Consider the following 24,719-nt stretch of genomic DNA (forward strand, 5'->3'; position numbering starts at 1 on the left):
ACTATTAAGTGAAGCTAATGAAAGTGGTGGCAAATGGACACACTTTCATTCAATTCAAATGCCATTGTGTTTAAAAGGCAGGTGCATCAACCGTTTTATCTTAAAAGAAGAGTTGTTAGATAGCCAGGAGTTTCAAACGAAAGGTTAGAATGGTAACATTCTTTGTAGTGCATTATCAGAGGATGACTGAACAATCAAAACTAAGATCACAGCTGCACAATTTATTTGAATTGTTGAGAAATAGGGATTGGCAGGGTACTAATGGACATAAAGTATGTCCTAAATTAGATGATTTTGATGAAGCTTTCTGTTGTTTGTTGTTGCCAAGCTAAGTTGACTCATGTTGTGTCTACTTGTTTCTGTCTCCTCAGATGCAATGGCAACTCCCTCTCCGGCAAAGAGCATGGGTGACCCTGGCATCACCCCACTGTCACCCTCACACATTCAGGTAAGAAACCCACCATGGAATATTCTGCATGGAGATGGATCCATAAGAGCCGTATGAAGTCTGTATAAACAACTCAATTACTGTGGAATGAGAGATTGTTATGAGAGATTCACCACGCAGTCTTTTTAAGTCGTTAAACTAGCCACCAGCTTTTCCATCCAGAATAAATAGCACATCTCCTTAAGCGTTGTTGACTCCAGTTTTCTGTCCTCCCCACCTCAGCAAAATGACACGGACTCTAATGCCCACACGGGACCTTCGTTCATCGTGGTGGTTGCTGTCGACTTTGGCACCACTTCCAGCGGCTACGCTTACGCCTTCACTAAGGAGCCAGAATGCATTCACACCATGAGGTGAGCCAAGTCAACGCTGAAATGCAGTCGCTGGGAGCAGGAGGAGAGAGAGGGAAAGAGATTGAGGGAGTCATGGGGAGGTGCACTCAGGTCTGGTTGTTCTGTAGCAGAATCTTATTGAATATTCCCTGGCAGGTGATGCAGGAGACATTGAATGCATGGTGCTGCTTTCTGTTCTTATTTAGGTCTTATTTAGGCGTAACCATAACAGAAGGGTTGTTGATAGCCAGGTAAAAGATGTTTATCAAATTATTGCTCCTCTATTTCATTGTCATCCTTTTGGGGCATAGCCATGGTTGCCAAAATAATGGAAAAAAATAATGGCCTGCCCAGCATTTCTATACATAACCCTAAGCATGATGGGATGCTAATTGTTTAATTAACTCAGGAACCACACCTGTGTGGAAGCACCTGCTTTCAAAATACTTTGTATCCCTCATTTACACAAGTGTTTCCATTATTTTGGCAGTTACCTGCATCTGGGGCGGCAGGTAGCCTAGTGGTTAGAGCGTTGGCCTAGTAACCGAAAGGTTGCAAGATCGAATCCCTGAGCTGACAAGGTAAAAATCTGTTGTTCTGAACAAGTCAGTTAACCCACTGTTCCTGGGCTGTCATTAAATGACTTACCTAATTAAAATAAATCTGTCTGTTTGGCCTGTCAGTCACTTATGGAAGAGAAATTGCCCCCTCCTCTGCTTTCTGCCAGAATGTGTAGAACATTCCAGGCAGCAGGACCACTCTGCTAGGATGTAGGGAAAGAGGATACTCAATCTATGGCTCTTTTTGTGGTGGATAAATGTTTATTTCTTCACTTATTGTTGGCAGAAAATTATCTTGTGTTGTTGGGACTTGATTTGATTTGGACTATTAGAATTCAGGATTCTAAACTATTCTAGGGCTTCTCCACTTCAGAGATATGTATGGATTGGTTATTTCCATGTCTCAAATGGAGATATAAAAGGGCCATGGAGGTTTCTAACTGGATTCCAGTCCCTCTCTCATCAATGCCTCATTGGCAGTCATCATGTCATGGCCCCAGCAGTGTAATGCTCTTGTTAGCACTGGTAGGAGGAGCTGGTTCATTTAGCTGAGGAACCAGCTAGACTGCCATTCTGAGATCTGTAGGATCCAACTCTTTTCCCTGTGTGTGTCAGGCACCAGGGCCAACCTCCATACCTTGCAGTCCCTCACAAAACAGACCGGTTTTATATGGTTTCATGCACTAGTTTTAAGGGGCCCTATCTGAGCTTTGAATTCATGATCTATCTTAGAGCAGCTGTGGCCAATCTTCTACGTAGAAGGCCAGTGTGGTTGCAGGTTTTTGTTGATTTGAATAATTTTTCAATTTATAGCTAAACTGGCAATCAACAATAGTTCTAAGGAGTTGTCCATAGAGAAAACATGTCTGGAAACTCTATATACGACATGTTACAGTTTTATGCATGACTTTCGCCCATAATCTGCATTTTCCCATTTCAACAGAAAATGGGAAACACTTTGTAACATCAGAAAATATGTCAAAGGTGAAACTCGTCAATTCTGTAATAGTAAAAAAAAAAAAAAAAAAAGTTTGTCGGTTAGACTACTAGGTAGTCGGGTGATGCAACACAGAGAGACACAGACTGGGAGAATTGTCTATTGGGGAAACCTCTCCTGTCATGGGTCATTAACTCCAGACATCAGGTAACAGTTTAGTAAGATATTTTTACTGGTGCTGCCAGACCTTGCAGTGAAAACAGCCGGAGCCCCAAGATGTTTTACTTTGGATTGAACCATCTGCTCTCTAAATCCTTACAGAAACAATAATAAGCCCTCTGAATGGATCTGTAAAGTTTACTGTTTTGGGCTGCTTTAATGTTTTGGTTCTCTTATGATAGAGATTTCAGTGTAGAACACCTCTTTGAATAGAAGAGGAATGCATTGCTGTATTGATAGTGAGCATTAGCCAGTTGCATCTCTATGACATAGACATTAGCATTCCTTCCCTGTCCTCACTGTTGCTGGCCCTCACAATGGAGCAGGAATCTCATTGCCGATAGAAGCCCAACCTGAGACGAAAACAGATATTCAGCCATGGCTGCCAGTTCCTCTGGAAATTGCCAACACTCTGACAATATTTTTTATTGTGTGTATATTTTTTAGATATAATTTCTGTTCTTGCTACATTTTGCAGTAAGCCACCCTTTAGTACTATGTAGGCTACAGTGCATTAAGGCTTTTAGTTGGTGATTGCCAGAGGTCTGAATATAAGCTTGTCTGGCCTCCCACTGCACTAAATGCCTGTCTTACAGACTACTCACAGTGAAAAGAAATGCATCATTTACAGACCTTCACTCCTTAGAGCTATTTTCCGTGAGGCATATTCCATTCCATCTACGGTCGTGTTATACAGTAGGCTAGCTATTTTCCGTGAGGCATATTCCATTCCATCTACGGTCGTGTTATACAGTAGGCTACCTATTTTCCGTGAGTCATATTCCATTCCATCTACGGTCGTGTTATACAGTAGGCTACCTATTTTCCGTGAGGCATATTCCATTCCATCTACGGTCGTGTTATACAGTAGGCTAGCTATTTTTCACCCGCCATGTTTTTACATGTTAACCAGTTTAGCCATACTGGGGAGTTATTTGCATTCATCAACAGTTTGAATCACAACCATGTTTTAAGTTCTGTTACGACGACTTCCTGTCACATTGACAGTTAGCCTCAATGTGACAGTTACAACGACTATGTTACAACGACTATGAGTTTTGAATAAATAGGCTACAGGTTTAGATTTTTTGATTGTATCAAATGATCATGTTAATTAGGGTATATGTTTTAACCAAACATAGATCATTAAAAAAGATTAGGGAGTTATATGGCGTGATCATGCTGTGATGTGATTAGGAGGAGAATTATCCCTCTATTATCCATCTATTAAGTGGACATACTGTACTCCGTCTATAGGGCTGTGGACATACCATTCTCCGTCTATAGGGCTGTGGACATGCCATACTCCGTCTATAGGGCTATGGACATGCCATACTCCGTCTATAGGGCTGTGGACATGCCATACTCCGTCTATAGGGCTGTGAACATGCCATACTCCGTCTATAGGGATGTGGACATACCATACTCCGTCTATAGGGCTGTGGACATGCCATACTCCGTCTATAGGGCTGTGGACATGCCATACTCCGTCTATAGGGCTGTGGACATGCCATACTCCGTCTATAGGGCTGTGGACATGCCATAGGGCTGTGGACATGCCATACTCCGTCTATAGGGCTGTGGACATGCCATACTCCGTCTATAGGGCTGTGGACATGCCATACTCCGTCTATAGGGCTGTGGACATGCCATACTCCGTCTATAGGGCTGTGGACATGCCATACTCCGTCTATAGGGCTGTGGACATGCCATACTCCGTCTATAGGGCTGTGGACAAGCCATACTCCGTCTATAGGGCTGTGGACATGCCATACTCCGTCTATAGGGCTGTGGACATGCCATACTCCGTCTATAGGGCCGTGGACATGCCATACTCCGTCTATAGGGCTGTGGACATACCATACTCCGTCTATAGGGCTGTGGACATACCATCCAGCATGATGATGACAATGACAATGATGATAAAGGGCTGTTGAATGATAAACACAGATTGTGCAAAAAAGAGCCTAAAATCATATTTCTAATGTTAAAGTTTGTGAGAAACAAATGTGTACTCAGGGCACCATTGGGAATGAGTCCCTGGTCTCAATTGGGCTACCCTGAATAAATAAAAGAGAATTAAAAAATATATGATTCTTAATTTAGATTAACAGTGAGCATCCAGCGGTTTCCCCCAAATCTTCCAAATGAGTCCCTCACAGCAGGCTTATCCCCCAGTGAGACTGACCCATAATCTCATCAGGGCACTTAGCAAACATATTCTCATCTCCAAGGGAACCAAACTAATTATAGTAACTAATCCTTAATTTATCCAGAACTAGTGTAGCACAATTAGTGTGTCGGTCATATTGTGTCTCTTTGTTTTTATTCATTTTAAATTTTAAATTTAACCTTTTATTTAACTCGGCAAATCAGTTAAGAACAAATTCTTATTTACAATGACAACCTATTAGAAGGCAAAAAGCCTCCTGCGGAGACGGGGAGTGACCTAGGACGTGTGTGCTTTGGGGACCTTTAACAGAATGTGACTGGCAGAACGGATGTTGTATTTTGAGGATGAGGGCTGCAGTAGGTATCTTAGATAGGGGGAAGTGAGGCCTAAGAGGGTTTTTGTTAACAATAGCTGGTGCGCAATCTCTAATATTAAGGAAGTCTCAAGGTTCTGCTTGCTTGAGTTAGAATACCTCATAAACTGTAGACCATACCAAGAGAGTTTCATACAAACTGATGCTGGCACTAAGACCGCACTGAACGAGCTGTATTGGGCAATGAGCAAAATGCTCATCCAGTGGCTGTGCTCCTACTGGCGGTGATTTTAATGCAGGAAAACTGAAATCCGTTTTACCACATTTTAACCAGCATGTGCATCTGGAAGCGAAGAAACTCTATATCTCATTTACTCCACACTGTCACGCCTTGGTCATTGTATCTTGTGTTTTTGTTATATGTTTGGGTAGGCCAGGGTGTGACATGGGTTTATATGTTGTATTTCGTATTGGGGTTTGTATTAATTGGGAGTGTGTATTATTAGGGGTGTGTCTAGTTAGGCTTGGCTGCCTGAGGCGATTCCTAATTGGAGTCAGCTGATTCTCGTTGTCTCGGATTGGGAACCGTATTTAGGTAGCCTGAGTGCGCGTTGTATTTCGTGGGTGATTGTACCTGTCTCTGTGTTAGTCACCAGATAGGCTGTAATTAGTTTCACTCGTTTGTTGTTTTCTTCTTCAGTTATTTCATGTACCGCCAGCATGGCGCTTGTAACGCCAGGGTAGTGGGTTCGATTCCCGGGATCACCCATACGTAGAATGTATGCACACATGACTGTAAATCGCTTTGGATAAAAGCGTCTGCTAAATGGCATATATTATTATTATTATTATTATATTATGTACCGCATTATCTTCAATAAAAGTCATGAGTAACCTACACGCTGCATTTCGGTCTGACTCTCTTCAAACAACAGACGAACTACGTTACACACACACAGAAATGCATACAAAGCTCTTCCTCGGCCTCCATTTGGCAAATCTGACCATAACTCTATCCTCCTGATTCCTGCATAAAAACAAAAGCTCAATCAGGAAGTACCAGTGACGCGCTCAATACGGAAGTGGTCCTATGAAGCGGATGCTAAGTTACAGGACTGTTTCACTAGCATAGACTGGAATATGTTCCAGGATTCATCCGATGGCATTGAAGAGTTTACCACATCAGTCACCGGCTTCATTAATAAGTGCATCAATGACGTCGTCCACACAGTGACCGTAAGTACATATCCCATCCAGAAGCCATGGATTACAGGCAACATCCACACTGGACTAAAGGCTAGAGCTACTTTTTTCAAGGACACTAATCGGTAAGTTTATAAGAAATCCCACTATGACCTCTGATGATCCATCAAACAGGCAAAGCATCAATAGAGGACTAAGCCTGAACCCTACTAAATCAGATTGGAAGCTCGTCGGATGTGGCAGGGCTTGAAAACTGTCATGGATTACAAAGGGAAACCCACACGCAAGCTGCCCAGTGACGTGACCCTACCAGATGAGCTAAATGCCTTCTATGCTTGCTTCAGGGTAAACAACACTGAATCATGCATGAGCGCACCAGCTGTTCCAGACAACTTTGTGATCACGCACTCTGTAGCTGATGTGAATAAAACCTTTAAACAGATTAACATTCACAAGGCCGCAGGACCAGACGGATTACCAGGACGCGTACTCCGAGCATGCGCTGACCAGCTGGCAAGTGTCTTCCCTGACATTTCAACCTCTCCCTGACCCAGTCTGTAATACCTATGTTTCAAGTAGACCATCATTGTCCCTATGCCCAAGAACGCCAAGGTAACTTGTCAATATGACTATCACCCCGTAGCACTCACATTTGTAGCCATGAAATGCTTTGAATGGCTAGTCATGGCTCACATCAACACCATCATCCCAGACACCCACCCACTCCAAATTGCATACCCCCCCAACAGATCCACAGATGATGCAATCTCTATTGCACTCCACACTGCCCTCTCCCACCTGGACAAGCGAAACACCTATGTGAGAATGCTGTTCATCGACTACAGCTCAGTGTTCAACTCATCACTCTCACTAAGCTCATTACTAAGCTAAGGACCCTGGGACTGAACACCTCCTTCTGCAAATGGATCCTGGACTTCTTGACCGACCGCACCCAGGTGGTGAGAGTAGACAAAAACACATCTGTCACACTGACCCTCAATACGGGGGCCCCTCAGGGGCGCCTGCTTAGTCGCTTCCGGTTCTCCCTGTTCACCCACGACTGCGTGGCCACGCACAACTCTGACTCAACGGTAGTAAGCCGGATCACCAATGACGATGAGACAGCCTATAGGGAAGAGGTCAGAGACCTGGCAGTGTCGTGCCAGGACAACAACCTCTCACTCAATGTCAGCAAGGCAAAGGAGCTGATCGTGGACTACAGGAAACTGAGGACCGAGCATGCCCCCATCCACATTGACAGGGCTGTAGTGGAGCGGGTTGAGAGATTCAAGTTCCTCGGTGTTCACATCACTAAGGATCTATCATGGTCCACACACACCAACACAATCGTGAAGAGGGCACGATAACACCTCTTCCCATTCAGGATGCTGTAAAGATTTGGCATGGGCTCTCAGGTCCTCAAAAAAATATACAGCTGCACCATTGAGAGCATCTTGACTGGCTGCATCACCGCTTGGTATGGCAACTGCATGGCATAAGGCACTACAGAGGGTAGTGTGTATGGCCCAGTACATTACTGAGGCTGAGCTTCCTGTCATACCACACAGCACCAAGTCTGGAACCAAAAGGACCCTGAACAGATTCTACCTGCAAGCCATAAGACTGATAAATAGTTAGTCCGGGTAGCTTTTTGGTTAACTATTTAGCTATCTGCTACTGTTTATTATCTATCTTGTTGCCTCGTCACTTTATTTCCAGTTATATGTACATATCTACCTCAATTACCTCGTACCCCTCACACTGGTATCCCGTGTATATAGTCAAGTTATCACTACTCAATGTGTATTTATTATTACTTTTATTACTATGTGTTATTGCTTTTGTATTATTTCTCTCTTTTCTTTCTCTCTGCATTGTTGGGAAGGGCCTGTAAGTAAGGATTTCACTGTTCGTCCATACCTGTTGTTTATGAAGCATGTGACAAATAACATTGGATTTGATTTGACTTGAGGTTCAGGAAGCCATTAATGACTGACAACGAGGGACTGATGAGGACACACTACTTTAGTTTGTGTGATTGACCTTAGATGTGTCTGTTGTCTGCAGACATTTTTGTTCAGGTTGTAATGTCGACAGGATACATTAATGCTTTTAAATGCATTCTGCCTTATTCAGACATATTGAGCCATTTGACACAAATAGAGAAAATGCAACAGACTAAAGATAGATGAAACTAAGATGAAATGTAAATAGATTAAAGATAGAGGCCCACCCACAACCAAATTGGAGAATGTCCCCCTAATAAAGCACAAGATGCCGAAATATGCTCTTTGTAAAAAAAAAGATCAATTAGCTGCCATAACTCAGTTGTTCATTGGTTCAAATGTTTTGTGGTCTTTCCTAGACGCTGGGAGGGCGGCGACCCCGGAGTATCCAATCAGAAGACGCCTACCACCATCCTCCTGACCCCGGACAGGAAGTTCCATAGTTTTGGCTACGCAGCACGTGACTTTTACCATGACCTGGATCCAACTGAGTCCAAGCACTGGCTCTACCTGGAGAAGTTCAAAATGAAACTCCACACCACTGCGGTAAAGACATACATGCGCACACACACACACACACACACACATTTACATTACATTTACATTTAAGTCATTTAGCAGACGCTCTTATCCAGAGCGACTTACAACACACACACACACACACACACACACACACACACACACACACACACACACACACACACACACACACACACACACACACACACACACACACACACACACACACACACACACACACACACACACACACACACACACACACACACATATATACACACACACACACATATATACACACACACACACATATATACACACACACACACACACATACACATATATACAAACACACACACACACATACACATATATACACACACACACACACACATACACATATATACACACACACACACACACATACATATATACACACACACACACACACATACACATATACACACACACACACACACACATACATATATACACACACACACACACACACATATATACATACACACACACACACACACATACACACACACACACACACACACACACACACACACACACACACACACACACACACACACACACACACACACACACACACACACACACACACACACACACACACACACACACACACACACACACACACACACACACATATATATATACACACACACATAAACACACACACACACACATATATACACACACATACACACACAATTCCCTTATTACTATCTGCCCTTGTGCAGGGCTGGCAGCTTGGCTGCCCTGAGATGACTTTGCAGCAAGCTCTTGAAGTTCTGTGTTCTGTGCAAAGTAGGAGGTAACACAGCCAGTAACTGTTGGCTCAGGCTAGTGTTATTGCACATATTTCACCATAGAATTATGAATGGACATGATTTGGATAAGGCTATTCAAGTATGTTGGCTCAATCTGTCTTAGTGTTTATCAGTAGATGTCTGTTTGGTGTTTCAATTAATATATTACGATAACATGGAACTTTTGTTTTCTCTGTCATCGTTTCTTTCCCCCAATCAGAATCTCTCCATAGACACAGAACTCCATGCAGCCAATGGGAAGCGAGTAAAAGCTATTGATATTTTTGCATATGCTCTGGCGTTCTTCAAGGAACAAGCACTTAAGGTAAAGTATTAACAGGTTCTACTGCACGGTATATAATAATAATATATGCCATTTAGCAGACGCTTTTATCCAAAGCGACTTACAGTCATGTGTGCATACATTCTACGTATGGGTGGTCCCGGGGATCGAACCCACTACCCTGGCGTTACAAGCGCCATGCTCTACCAACTGAGCTACAGAAGGACCATATCTTTTATGCAAAACAATACACTGAGTGTACAAAACATTAGGAACACATTTACATTTACATTTAAGTCATTTAGCAGACGCTCTTATCCAGAGCGACTTACAAATTGGTGCATTCACCTTATGACATCCAGTGGAACAACCACTTTACAATAGTGCATCTAAATATTTTAAGGGGGGGGAGGGGGGGTGAGAAGGATTACTTTATCCTATCCTAGGTATTCCTTAAAGAGGTGGGGTTTCAAGTGTCTCCGGAAGGTGGTGATTGACTCCGCTGTCCTGGCGTCGTGAGGGAGTTTGTTCCACCATTGGGGAGCCAGAGCAGCGAACAGTTACACCTTCCTAATATTGAGTTGCACCCACTTTTGCCCTCAGAACAGCCTCAATTAATCAGGGCATGGACTCTACAATGTGTCTAAAGTGTTCCACAGTGATGCTGGCCCATGTTGATTCCAATGCTTCCCACAGTTGTGTCAAGTTGGCTGTATGTACTTTGGGTGGTGGACCAGTCTTCATGCACAAGGGAAACTGTTGAGCGTGAGAAACCCAGCAGTGTTGCAGTTCTTGACACCTGGCACCTACTACCATACCTCGTTCAAAGGAAATTCAATATTTAGTCTTGCCCATTCACCCTCTGAATGGTACACATACACCATGTCTCAATTGTCTCAAGGCTTAGAAATCCTTCTTTAACCTGTCTCCTCCCCTTCATCTACACTGATTGAAGCTGATTTAACAAGTGACAACAATAAGGGATCATAGCTTAGCTCATGTTTTGTACACTCAGTGTATATTGAATACATGTATCTGTTCTGAATTAGAAATAGCTCTTAATACTCAGTGATAGTGCTGATGTTATGATGTGTCAGGCAAAACAGATATCATGTTTAATGTGATCCCGTGCAGGAGTTAAGTGACCAGGCGGGTGCAGAGTTTGACAACACAAACATCAGATGGGTCATCACAGTGCCAGCCATCTGGAAAATGCCAGCCAAGCAGTTCATGAGGGAGGCAGCCTACAAGGTGGGTGGGCGCCTGTCAATCAACACACGCCCATGTTCACTCGCATGCAATCACACAGAGAGGCATGTACGCTCATGCATATACACACACAGACACACAGTCAAATATTTAATTCGAAAAACTGTCTGTCTGACATATTCTGCTCTCAACATTTCAAACGACAATGTTGTTGCAGATCAAACCATCTATACCCCTCAGGGTAAATGATGCTCCCGCATAGTCTCACCACTAGCTCTTAACAGGAAAGCCATCTGTCGTTTGACAAAGGTACTGCAGGTACTTGGGAGAGAAAGTGATGACGGGGCATGATTAGCTTTGTCGCTGCTGTGATGTATTGCAGATAGGAGAGAGGTGGGGGACTGCTGTGGGGCTGCAGTGGCAGACCACCCTCCTCTCTCTCTCCTGCATGGGGGCAGACCACCCTCCTCCCTCTCTCATGCATGGGGACAGACCACCCTCCTCCCTCTCTCCTGCATGGGGACAGACCACCCTCCTCCCTCTCTCCTGCATGGGGACAGACCACCCTCCTCCCTCTCTCCTGCATGGGGACAGACCACACTCCTCCCTCTCTCCTGCATGGGGGCAGACAGACTGGTCCATGACTGCGGTAGAGGAGAGGGAGGAGAGCTGGAGGGAGCCAACAGGGGAAGGGATTACTTCATCACTATGAGTCGTCCCAAGAGAGAGATAATATGAGGATAGGACAGTGGGACAAGGGATAGCAGGTGCATACTGAGGATGAGAATAGAGGAAGAGAATGAAGTGGCTATTGTGAGAATTCTCAATAGACTGTGAGAATAAATATTAGGACAAATAGCTTGGTACTACAGATCATTAGACAGTATAGTGAAACTCCAGTGTATACTATTCCTTGATACAGACATGCCAGCTCACAGCATCACAGCGTAGTGACAGAGGCAGGGTTGTTTGTCCCCCCCTTCCCCCCAGAGGAGAAGAGTGGTGGGAGGGAGCTGCAGAGCTGTATGATGAGCACATGGTGGTATAGGTGTGGTACTCTGTGTAGACTGTAGAGGAATGTCAGGGCAGAGGCCTGGAGGAATAGGTGTGTGCAGAGGGACGGGGGGGGGGGCAGGGGGGGGGGTATAGTACATGGGAGAATGTCAAATCCCACCAGTCAAAAACTGTTTCCACGTCATTTCAACAACAAAAATTATACTTGATGACATTAAAACAACTTGGAAAACTGATTGGATTTGCAAAAAGTCATCAACGTAAGGGAAAATGTATGCACTCACTGGATAAGAGCATCTGCTAAATGAATTTGGTATTTTTTTAAACCCAACTTCTAACCTAAATCCAATGACATGGTGACATGTTTTGTTGATTTCACATGGAATTCACGTTAGTGTGCAAATGTAAATCAGAACTAGACATTAAAATGACGTCTGAGCCCAGTGGAATGGGTGTGTCAGTCTGTCTGAGGCTGCAGCACCGGATAGAGACACCACCCTCCCCTCTGCAGTGAACAAAGAAGATGGGCTGGGGAGAGAGAGGGAGAAGGGAGGGGGGAGAGAGAGGGAGAAGGGAGGAGGGAGAGAGAGAGGGAGAAGGGAGGAGGGAGAGAGAGAGGGAAAAGGGAGGGGGAGAGAGGGAGAAGGGAGGGGGAGAGAGAGGGAGAAGGGAGGAGAGAGGGAGAAGGGAGGAGGGATAGAGAGAGGGAGAAGGGAGGGGGAGAGACAGGGAGAAGGGAGGGGGAAGAGAGAGGGAGAAGGGAGGATGGAGAGAGAGGGAGAAGGGAGGGGGAGAGAGAGGGAGAAGGGAGGGGGAGAGAGAGGGAGGAGGGAGAGAAAGAGGGAGATGGCGAAGGAGAGATGTGAGATGGAAAGGAGAGGCTTTTTAGATGGCTTGACCACTTGATATCTGCAGTGGGGATTGAGGTACAGTAGGAGGGGGAGGATGTTCGGGGGGATGGCAGTGGTGGTGGGGGAGGCTGCGTATCTGCAGTGACTCAGCATCCTCTGGCTTTATAATTTATTATTGGCACTGGGGGAAGCAGGCACACCTCTCCCTTACCCGCTCCTCCCTCTTCAACTTTCCTCCTCCCTCTCCTCCGCTCCTTCACCACAACATGCAGATCTCACAGAGCGGAGGGATGTGATGCAATGCTCAGATTTTATACATAGTCTGTCTTTTTCTGTGTGTATTGTGGATAGAAACACAAACCAGCCTGCACAGCATGTGTTCATTGATTGGTTTCCATTGTTCTGTTGATCGATGGGTCTCCATTGTTCTGTTGATCGATAGGTCTCCATTGTTCTGTTAATCGATAGGTCTCTGTTGTTCGATAGGTCTCCATTGTTCTGTTAATCGATAGGTCTCTGTTGTTCGATAGGTCTCCATTGTTCTGTTGATCGATGGGTCTCCATTGTTCTGTTGATCGATAGGTCTCCATTGTTCTGTTGATCGATAGGTCTCCATTGTTCTGTTGATCGATGGGTCTCAATTGTTCTGTTCATCGATAGGTCTCCATTGTTCTGTTGATCGATAGGTCTCCATTGTTCTGTTGATCGATAGGTCTCCATTGTTCTGTTGATCGATGGGTCTCCATTGTTCTGTTGATCGATAGGTCTCTATTGTTCTGTTGATCGATAGGTCTCCATTGTTCTGTTGATCGATGGGTCTCCATTGTTCTGTTGATCGATGGGTCTCCATTGTTCTGTTGATCGATAGGTTTCCCTTGTTCTGTTGATCGATAGGTCTCCATTGTTCTGTTGATCGATGGGTCTCCATTGTTCTGTTGATCGATGGGTCTCCATTGTTCTGTTGATCGATAGGTCTCCATTGTTCTGTTGATCGATGGGTCTCCATTGTTCTGTTGATCGATGGGTCTCCATTGTTCTGTTGATCGATGGGTCTCCATTGTTCTGTTGATCGATGGGTCTCCATTGTTCTGTTGATCGATAGGTCTCCATTGTTCTGTTGATCGATAGGTCTCCATTGTTCTGTTGATCGATGGGTCTCCATTGTTCTGTTGATCGATGGGTCTCCATTGTTCTGTTGATCGATAGGTCTCCATTGTTCTGTTGATCGATGGGTCTCCATTGTTCTGTTGATCGATGGGTCTCCATTGTTCTGTTGATCGATAGGTCTCATTTGTCTCTGATGTTCGAATGCTGCAAAATCAGTGGTTGCTTGAGAAAATTTAATAGCTTTTGGAAATTCCTTTTATGTTAGGATCGTATGATTTATCACTGAGTATTTTCCTGTTCAAATCTGTGGCTTGCCCAGATCCCCATACTTTCCTAAAAGCTATTTATCATTTAGTAGTGAACTAGATTGTTTTATATTAATTATGGTTGTGTTAAATGGTTCCAGCTATAGATGGTATTTACACAGTATTGTATAAGTGTATGTAAACAGTATATTTGCTTTTACAAAATTAATTATTTGAGTACTGATGGCCATATTGTCTTACTTCCTATTTGGAGGTATCTTGAATCCTTAGCATACCCTGAATACTTAGCAATGAGGGTTGACCACAGCAACTTACTAGGACAGTTATTCACAATGCTAGTTTTATTGGGATCCTGTTAAGGAAAAAGCAGATGTCCTGTATTTCCTGTCTGTGCTCTGCTTTCCTCTAGGCTGGTCTGGTTCCCCGTGACACCCCAGAGCAGCTGATCATCGCCCTTGAGCCTGAGGCAGCCTCCATCTACTGCCGCAAGCTCCGCCTCCACCAGATGATTGACATTGGCACCAAGACCACCCAGAATGGTTTCAGTCCCAATGAGAACGTGGGGGCAGGGATGACCCAGGGTAAATCCCACCCTGCGACCCCACAGGCCTATAACAATATGAGCATCACATTGAACATCCCAATAATGTACCATAATAACATTTTGCATCCCCATGTGCCGATTTCATACAGTATGTGCCTCTCAAATTAATATTGAACTATAGATTGGTTATTGGTTGACAAGCATGCTTATAATTCCAAAAGTGTTAAATCTGTTGAGTTCAGTCTGGATAACTGGTTGGCAGGGGAGAACCATCTTTCCACTGAAGTCAGGTCATAGATTACTACAGTGATATTGTTTTTTTTTATTGTGGCATTGTAAGTTTATGCTAATAGTCAAACAACCAGTGCCTTTAATTAATCGTAAACATACATGTTTTCCATTGAAATGAAATGTATGTGACAATATCCTCAGCCCTAACATCACTTTTATTGTCATATTCAGACACTAAAAATGCATATGGGCAAATGTCTAATAGTCACACTCCCTGTCTATTTGCCTTTGCTTCTTTTTCCTAAAATTCCATGGAATTCTATGGGAAAATTGGCCTATGTACTGTGTATTTCAATTACTTTTTGTATTCAGGATGTAACATGGCAAATATACGGATATCTGATTGTACAGAAGGTCATTAAAAACAGTAAATAATGCCACCTTAGAACTGGTCCATATTATCCAATGACATCCAATCTAATTTGACAGCATGCGAATCAGCAATAGCAAATGACTCCCTCAAGCCTTTCCTCTCTCTCACTCATCACTCTTTCTTTGTTTCGGGAAAGAGTTTTTGTTCTCCACAGATGATCTAAACCAGAGATTTAGAAGCTTGGTGACCTTCAGTCCTATCTCTCTACGCTATTGACTGGGGATATGACTGAATGCCACTCACAGTAGCATTCAGTTGCATGCATGGCAATTATTCATCTCCCCTTTCTTTTAGTTCAACAGCTCATCGGCAGGGAGAATGTGTATTACACCTATGTTGGTTCAATTGACGTCACAGGGGCACGTGCCCCCTCAGATTTGTCCTGTTTAATACTACTAACCACCTAGCAAATTTATGAAGTTGTCTTTAGCCTGGATTCATTCCCAGTCTCTCAACCTCATAACTACTACATTTCAGGCTATCCATCGAGTCTTAGCTGGCATGCACACAAAAAAAGCAAGCAATTACGAAACGTACTGAATAAGACTCACAATCCTTTCAATCGTTTACCCAGATTTTTAGCAGAGATGCGGGGAAAAAAATAACCACCTGTCCTTTTAAAAAGAAAAATAACCTCCAGTCAGGAGGATACAGACAGCTACATTTTTGGGGGTTCACGACGCCCCTGATTGAATCCATTCTTCCAGTTGTCTGTGACCATGGTGAGAGGCTGACATTTATCCTAGGTGTCAATTCAAAACTATATGCTCCAGTCCTTGAATGCCAAGTATTTTATGACAAACATATCATTTCTACCATCTGTCATAACATATTCCCTGAATGTGATCTGCTTGTTATAGTAGTACTGCAGCTTTAGTTTGAATTCAATAGGATTCACCCACACATTCAGTAGAGGAAACGCTGTAAGACAACAGTGTACATGGTATACTGTCTTTAATAAGAACTGAAATGAGAGATGATTTACTGTACTGTATAGACAATTATTGTTGATTCTGAATACTCAGTGCAACAATAAGAAAACAGTATTCGCTCTTTAGCTGGGCACTTGTTGCCTTGCGGTTCTTGGATGAAGATCATTGCATTGATGGAATGGTCACTGCCTCCGTCATGGTTTACAACGCCCACATGCTGTAACACAGCTGAAGGCTATTGGTGTCTCTTTGGAGCAGATGGTTTCCTATGTTTTTCCTTTATAGACTCTGTAATGGCCTGTTTCAGGCTGTGTCTGGTCAGCTTATGAACACATACTGTAAGACTAGCAGAGTTTATGTTTCCTGTATATCTCTACATTCCTGTAAAATGCTTCGTTTGTTGTCCAAAATGGTGCTCAATGTGTCCCAAGGCCACATACAGGATTTCAGAACTAGTGAGGTCAATGTAGCGCCATCCAACGGATATATCCTTTACTAATAATAATTATGGAATATTAAGTTGGTTTGAAATAAACCCTGTGATGAATAGTCAGATTGTTTGTTGGCCTAGTGCCTTGTCTCCAGTAGCAATGCAGAGGTCAGAGAGAGGTCGGGGGAAAAAAGAGGGCGCAAGTCAATATCCCCAAGTCTCATGCTGGGGTTTCCAACAGGATGTTACAACTCTTTTTGTGTTGGAAGAGAAGTGTAGTCTTTGTCCAGCTGCTGCTGTTTCCTCCTTACATGAACTTTCCCATAATGGCTGCCCCTCTACTCGAGCAGCTTCCACCATCGCTAACTCACAACATTCTCACAGCGTTCCTGGAAGTTTATTTCTTCATTTTGTTGTCTGTGTTTTGACATGTTGATGGAAGAGGTAATGGTGACATAGACCGACCCCACTCTCACGCCTTCCTGAGAGCTAATAGGAGTAGAAAATTCCTCTTTCCTCTTTGTGCTTCCCAACTGTGTGGTCATGCTACTACTACTGTCTCTTTGTGTTTTCTGCCAGTGATTACAAGGTCCGTATGTGATTAATCCCATCATTAGCCCATAAGTACTGATCATAAGAGCATTCTCCAGTTTTGAACATTGAGTGTAAAATGTCCTTGTTTTTTCATCCCTTTGCAACTAACACATTTTTCCCCTGTGTAGGAATACTATTTCATCAGCGGCACACTGATAAAGCACAGTTTCAATATGAGTACATGAATTGAAACACTAGAAACTGTCAACCCAGAATCTCTGAGATGGGTACCTGCGGTGAAGCCATAGTCTAGAGTTCTATCGCTGACTTCACATCATGTAACCCTATCATCCTGTTGCTTGACTTACATTGTATGGACCCACACAGCTTCACCGAAGCGCTTTCACCCTTCTCACACTCGGTCATTCTCTCTCTGTCAATAACCAGCCAAGGAGCCTGTCCGGAGCAAACGGCAGAGCCGCACCTTTTTGGTGGAAAATGTCATAGGGGAGCTTTGGTCGGAGCTGGAAGAAGGTATAGTCTCTTTCTCTCTTTTACGCTTCGGTTTCTCTCTCCCTCCTTCCTCTCTCTACATTATTTGCTCTTGCTGTTTCTTATACTGCTGATCATGCATTGTGCTGGTTATTCACTACCCTAAAAAACAACGACATGCTTATTGAGTGGGAGGATCTTCTCTACTTAATGTCTTTCTAGTTTTTGCTTATAACCTCATGCTTTTACGGTCTAATCGGTTACTTTAGCATCCATGTCAACATCCAGGTTTGGCTGGATGTTGACATGTCAGGGATCATATGGTTGGTTACATCAGTGGTTCCCAACCAGGGGTACTTGGACACCTGGGGGTACTTGGCCTATCCACAGGGGGTACTTGAAAAGACTTATGAGACCATATGTTTACTGGTAAAATGCACATGAAGGGGTACTTCAGGGGTACTCCAGGCAGAGCAAAATTCAGTTGGTGCTACAGTAAGCAAAAAATGTTGGGAATCACTGGTTTAAATGACCACGTAGTGATTACTGACCACTGTGACATTGTGAGCATGGTGATAATATAAGTTATTCACTGTATGAAAGGACTGTAATCCAGTATAGCAATTGGTTTGTCCTCTATCTCCCTCCGCCATGCCCCTGATACAGTATGGTAGCTACACTGTATCTAGGTCGCTACTACCCACTTGGGATTTTAGGGCTTGACAGTATCATGACTACTCGTGTTCAACATCCTCTGAGTGTGTCCCAAAAACAGAAGCTGATTTTAGAGGAAAATGTTAGAAGTCATGCTTCAGAGGCGCTATTGGCTACCGCTATAGTCTTCTGCCCCTTGTCCTCCAATGACATTTCTCTCGCTCCGTGTCGCCAGGTGACCGCTATGTGGTGGTTGACTGTGGTGGTGGAACGGTTGACCTCACGGTCCATCAGATACAGCTCCCCGAGGGACATCTCAAAGAGCTCTATAAGGCCTCAGGTACAGAGACTGCTCAATGCTCATATAGCAGCTCTTGCTGTATGCATGTTACACTGAGATGGATCTAGGCAGTGTCCTCAACACAACAGCAATCACATTATTCTGGCTGTTATATTGCATTGTGGGGTGGATGCTTGGAGCCCTAGACTAAAAAATACTTTCATAGCAGAAGTGTGGCGGTAGGCTTAATCAGGGTCCATGCAACCAACTCTGAGTTCTATGGACTCTTGAGTCATTTGAGCTGTTATTGACCGACACTCATTTTCGCCTTCTCAGGCGGTCCTTATGGCTCCATTGGTATTGACTATGAGTTTGAGAAGCTCCTGTGTAAGATCTTCGGGCCCGACTTCATCGACCAGTTTAAGATTAAGCGGCCGGCTGCCTGGGTGGATCTGATGATCGCGTTTGAGTCCAGGAAACGGGCGGCGGCCCCGGACAGGACCAACCCCCTGAACATCAACCTGCCCTTCTCCTTCATCGACTACTACAAGAAGTTCAGAGGTCACAGTGTGGAACACGCCCTGCGCAAGAGCAAGTGAGTGTGTGTGTGATTAGGGAGAAGGGTTAGAGGACTGGTACAGGATACCGCGCACACTGAAAGTCTAGAGCTCAATCAACTCCCTATTGAGTGAATACCCTATTACCAAGCATGTGTCTGAATGATATGTCCTAGCTGTCAGATGTAATATACACTGAGGGTACAAAAAATAGGAACACCTGCTCTTTCCATGACATAGACTGATGTCATGTGCTAAATCCACTTCAATAGCCGGAAGCAGGTGAAAAAGGTAACTCAAATAACCATATTCAACCAAGCTAATTTCCAATTCCTATGAAATGTTTTGATTACAGAGGTTGCAAAACTGTACTTCTCCCCCACTTAACATACTACTTGACCAGTTGGGCCCAAGCTTGCTGTACAACATTAAAACCCATTCAGTCTGTCTGCAAACAGACTCTCAAAGTGCTTGATAGGAAGCCCAATAGTCATCATCACTGTTATATCCTCAGAAAGCATGAGCTCCTGAGTTGGGAACATTTTGTGGAATACACCTACGCATGTCTCGTATTCAAGATCCTAAATGGCCTGGCTCTCCCTCCACTTAGTACTTTTGTTAAACAGAAAACCCCAACCCATGGCAGCAGATCAACAAGGTCTGCCATGAGAGGTGACTGAATAGTTCCGTTAAGGAAGAGCACCTTTAGTCAATCTGCTTTCTCTGTGAGAGCTTCCCATGGCGGGAACACACTTCCATCAGACACACAACTGCACCACCTATCGCACCTTCACAAAAAAACTTGAAGACATGGCTAAAGGCCAATCAGACTTGTGAACATAATCCCTAACTGTGTATTGTCGCTTTCCATGTTGTCTGTAGCTTTGCGAGATGTGGAAACACTGTTGCTTTTATATATTTTGTTTTGTTGCTTTTTGTGTTAGGTTCCTCTGTCTGTGTGCTACGTGTTGCTTGTTCTATGTTGCTCTGCATGTGCTCACTGCTCATTGTTTGTCTGTATTGTTATTGTAATTGTTTTTAATAACCTGCCCAGGGATTGCGGTGGAAAATTAGCCGGTTGGATACACCGGTACTTTTACAGAAACGTTTATTAATGTGCACTGTCCCTGTAAAAATAAACTCAAAAATAAACTCAGTGTAGATAAAGGGGAGGAGACCGGTTAAAGAATGATTTTTAAGCTCATTCTTAGGAAAAAACTCACTATTAGGAAGTGATGCTTTGTACACTAATGTTTACTTGGTGTATGTATCCATGTGAATACACGCAAGCTTCCTCTGCACAGATTTCATTTTTATTACAGAGACATGTAATGACCAACTTGCGACATATTACAATATATTTTCCATTATATACCAGGGAATTCAGAATTCACCACCTTTCCCCCTCCACTACCTCAGTCAGCTCATTAAGAGACAGCAGGGTTCTCTATACTCAGCCAGACTAGAGAGTGATATCAGAGTGATACAGGGTCTTTATGTAAGCAAGCTTTATTTTAATGTTATTCAGTCATTTTTTATGAATTCAAGTGCACAATACTGCACCAAACATTAATTTGGGTAAAACTACTACTGTCCATACTAGTGTGTAGGCAGGAAGAAAGCATTTCCGACTTGTGTCTTGGCTGAAATAATTTGAACTGAATGAACCTAAGTGAGAATACTTAGTCAGCTACTGTATTGTACATACACTAGAATAGTATCTCACTTTGATACCGCCCTGTAGTCTGGGTGTTAACAGTCGTGTCTTGCATGCGTACAGTTTTTCATCTCTTATTAAAATCATGGGACCCTTAAAGACATTCAGATTCCCGAAACCTGAGCCTCCAGTGGGCCCATTGGCCCTCTGACTCACAGTCATAACTGTAAATCATTTAGTCTGTCTCAATCTGCTGGAGAAGCCTTTGTGTGAAAGAGTGTGTGTATGTGTGCACTGGCAAGCACACACACTCACAAACACCTGGGAGAATACTCAAACGATACCAGATGGGTTCTATACACTCCTATAAGATATGTTATATGGGTTCCCGAGTGGCGCAGCCGTCTAAGGCACTGCATCTCAGTGCGAGTGGTGTCACTACAGACCCTGGTTCTATTCCAGGCTGTAACACAACCAGCCATGATTGGGAGTCCCATAGGGCGGTGCACAATTGGCCCAGCGTCATCCAGGTTAGGGTTTGGCTGGGGTAGGCCGTCGTAAATAAGAATATGTTCTTATCTGACTTGCCTAGTTAAATAAAGTTTAAATAAAATGTTACAACAAGAGCAGAGTGAGGGGAAGGAGTATACAGTACATATATATATTTAAAAAAACACTCGTCTCATGAAAGAAACTCACGTGAGCTACTGTATTGAGGCAGACACCACTTATCCATTGTTCTCCTACAGACATAAATGTAACCCACTAGCTCATTTTGGTTCTTATTTAGCAACATTTTAAATTGTGTTTTTTCACACTGGATAAAAGAAGATACTCAGAGCCACAGCATGGTATATCATACACTGAGAAAATGGCCCTTGAATGTTTTTCTACTTGGGAGCTCGTCTATGTCGACACCCCTTCAGCATCGTTCACACCCTCTTAAGCCTTGGCCTCATATGGGAATCTGGAGATGGACGGGGCTATGTGCTAAACAGTAGGCTATAACTAGCAATGCAAAGGGTTTTCTGAGCTACAACTAATATTACAACACAGCGAGCCAGCAAACTAACGTTGGCTAGCTAGCTAACAGTATGCTTTAACTTCCAATTAAAACGACTTTCTGACTAAATTAGAAACGTATAATAGCTGACTCTTTCCCATATACATGGATGAACGGTTGTTTGGCCTGTTGTGTCAAGTCATTCCGGTTCACACTGACAGTGTACAGAAAGTAGTCCAACACAACTTTTTCCCACTGAAATTCAGGGCAGCAATGTTGTTGAGAGCAGTAGCAACACTTTTGCAGTTCTCCTTGGCTAACATATCTTTCATAAAAGCCTCAGTAAGCAAGGACACATATGTTCAAATGTATCTTCTGTAAAGTAGGGACATGTGACATATGCCCAGCCTCCTGAAACGGGTCACCAATATATTCCATAGAGAGCTCACTGTGTTAAATCTCCATATAGATAATATACCAAGCACAAGAGGTAAAACGTAGTGGAAGACACAGTGATTTCCTTATATCCATTCAGGGGACTGTAAAAAAAAGGTTTTGTTTCCTAAAGACATCATAGGTCACATACTGTACTGACAGAGAAGGAAGACTGGTTCATGGTGCATTGTATCAGTGCTTTTACAGTAGCCTACCAATCTACTGGTAATCAGAGCAGGGTCAATAATGGCATGCTTATCTCTCCTCTCTTGTCTCTGCAGTGTGGATTTTGTGAAGTGGTCCTCCCAGGGCATGCTGAGAATGAACCCTGATGCCATGAATGCCCTCTTTAAGCCCACAATAGACCACATCATTCAGCACCTCAGTGAGTAGCAGCTCTTACTAATACAAACCCCATTTTTTGTTAAACACTGAGGGACTACATATACAGTCGTGGCCAAAAGTTTTGAGAATGACACAAATATTAATTTTCACAAAGTCTGCTGCCTCCGTTTGTATGATGGCAATTTGTATATACTCCAGAATGTTATGAACAGTGATCAGATGAATTGCAATTAATTGCAAAGTCCCCTTTTGCCGTGCAAATGAACTGAATCCCCAAAAAACTTTTCCACTGCATTTCAGCCCTGCTACAAAAGGACCAGCTGACATCATGTCAGTGATTCTCTCGTTAACACAGATATGAGTGTTGACGAGGACAAGGCTGGAGATCACTCTGTCGTACTGATTGAGTTCGAATAACAGACTGGAAGCTTCAAAAGGAGGGTGGTGCTTGGAATCATTGTTTTTCCTCTGCCAACCATGATTACCTGCAAGGAAACACGTGCCGTTATCATTGCTTTGCACAAAAAGGGCTTCACAGGCAAGGATATTGCTGCCTAAAGTTGATAAAGCTGATAAAGTTGATTCAGCTGCGGGATCGGGGCACCACCAGTACAGAGCTTGCCTAGGAATGGCAGCAGGCAGGTGTGAGTGCATCTGCACGCACGTTGAGGCGAAGACTTTTGGAGGATGGCCTGGTGTCAAGAAGGGCAGCAAAGAAGCCACTTCTCTCCAGGAAAAACATTGGGGACAGACTAATATTCTGCAAAAGGTACAGGGATTGGACTGCTGAGGACTGGAGTAAAGTAATTTTCTCTGATGAATCCCCTTTCTGATTGTTTGGGGCATCCGGAAAAAAAGCTTGTGCGGAGAAGACAAGGTGAGCGCTACCATCAGTCCTGTGCCATGCCAACAGTAAAGCATCCTGAGACCATTCATGTGTGGGGTTGCTTCTCAGCCAAGGGAGTGGGGCTCACTCACAATTTTGCCTAAGAACAAAGCCATGAATAAAGAATGGTACCAACACATCCTCTGAGAGCAACTTCTTCCAACCATCCAGGAACAATTTAGTGACGAACATTTCCTTTTCCAGCATGATGGAGCACCTTGCCATAAGGCAAAAGTGACAACTAAGTGGCTCGGTGAACAAAACATCGCAATATTTTGGGTCCATGGCCAGGAAACTCGCCAGACATTAATCCCATTGAGAACGTGTGGTCAATCCTCAAGAGGCGGGTGGGCAAACAAAACCCCACAAATTCTGACAAACTCCAAGCATTGATTATGCAAGAATGGAATGCCATCAGTGTGGCACAGAAGTTAATTGACAGCATGCCAGGGCGGATTGCAGAGGTCTTGAAAAAGAAGGGTCAACACTGCAAATAGTGACTCTGCATCAACCTCATGTAATTGTCAATAAAAGCCTTTGACACGTATGAAATTCTTGTAATTATACTTCAGTATTTCATAGCAACATCTGACAAAAATATCTAAAGACCCTGAAGCAGCAAACTTTGTGGAAATTAATATTTGTGTCATTCTCAAAACTTTTGTCCACGACTGTACTGTAGTGTCTGAGAGATGTAGCCTGTGATGATTATACAGTAGGAAGCTGTCAATGTGTTTGCCTGCAAGGGTTGAAACCGGAAAGGCAAATCAGCGTGAGTGAAAGACTCAGTGTGGAAATGGTGTCAGTCATCCATTTTTATGAGCTGAGGTTTTTGAACTTACAATCAAAATGGCTGAGGTTCCCAATATTTCCTTGTAACTCGCAAATCTAAGGTTTAGAAATACTGCAGCCTATCTAATGCTAATCTAATCTATTGGTCCTGCTGCTGTCTTGAAAAAGAGACATATCTCCACTGACCTAGATGAATAAAGCATGATTCTGTTTTCAGTTTGGATCATCTCCATAC

At 43.6% G+C, this 24,719-nt stretch overlaps 1 protein-coding gene across 2 annotated transcripts in view; it reads left to right on the forward strand.

The window, feature by feature from the left end:
* The window catches only part of LOC124041307 (heat shock 70 kDa protein 12A-like), a 54,603-nt gene that overhangs the window by 24,682 nt on the left and 5,202 nt on the right, over positions 1 to 24,719 (forward strand). Inside the window, exons 2-11 of one of the 2 annotated variants that reach the window (XM_046358752.1) lie at positions 372 to 448; positions 671 to 801; positions 8,551 to 8,737; positions 9,770 to 9,874; positions 10,967 to 11,083; positions 14,689 to 14,860; positions 17,831 to 17,917; positions 18,765 to 18,869; positions 19,146 to 19,404; positions 22,743 to 22,846. In XM_046358752.1, the coding sequence (XP_046214708.1) occupies positions 372 to 448; positions 671 to 801; positions 8,551 to 8,737; positions 9,770 to 9,874; positions 10,967 to 11,083; positions 14,689 to 14,860; positions 17,831 to 17,917; positions 18,765 to 18,869; positions 19,146 to 19,404; positions 22,743 to 22,846 (1,344 nt within the window). The remainder of the gene's footprint in view (positions 1 to 371; positions 449 to 670; positions 802 to 8,550; positions 8,738 to 9,769; positions 9,875 to 10,966; positions 11,084 to 14,688; positions 14,861 to 17,830; positions 17,918 to 18,764; positions 18,870 to 19,145; positions 19,405 to 22,742; positions 22,847 to 24,719) is intronic. The other variant, XM_046358753.1, reaches the window with a different exon arrangement.

This window comes from Oncorhynchus gorbuscha, linkage group LG08 (genome assembly GCF_021184085.1).
Source record: "Oncorhynchus gorbuscha isolate QuinsamMale2020 ecotype Even-year linkage group LG08, OgorEven_v1.0, whole genome shotgun sequence".
Classification (NCBI taxonomy): domain Eukaryota; kingdom Metazoa; phylum Chordata; class Actinopteri; order Salmoniformes; family Salmonidae; genus Oncorhynchus; species Oncorhynchus gorbuscha.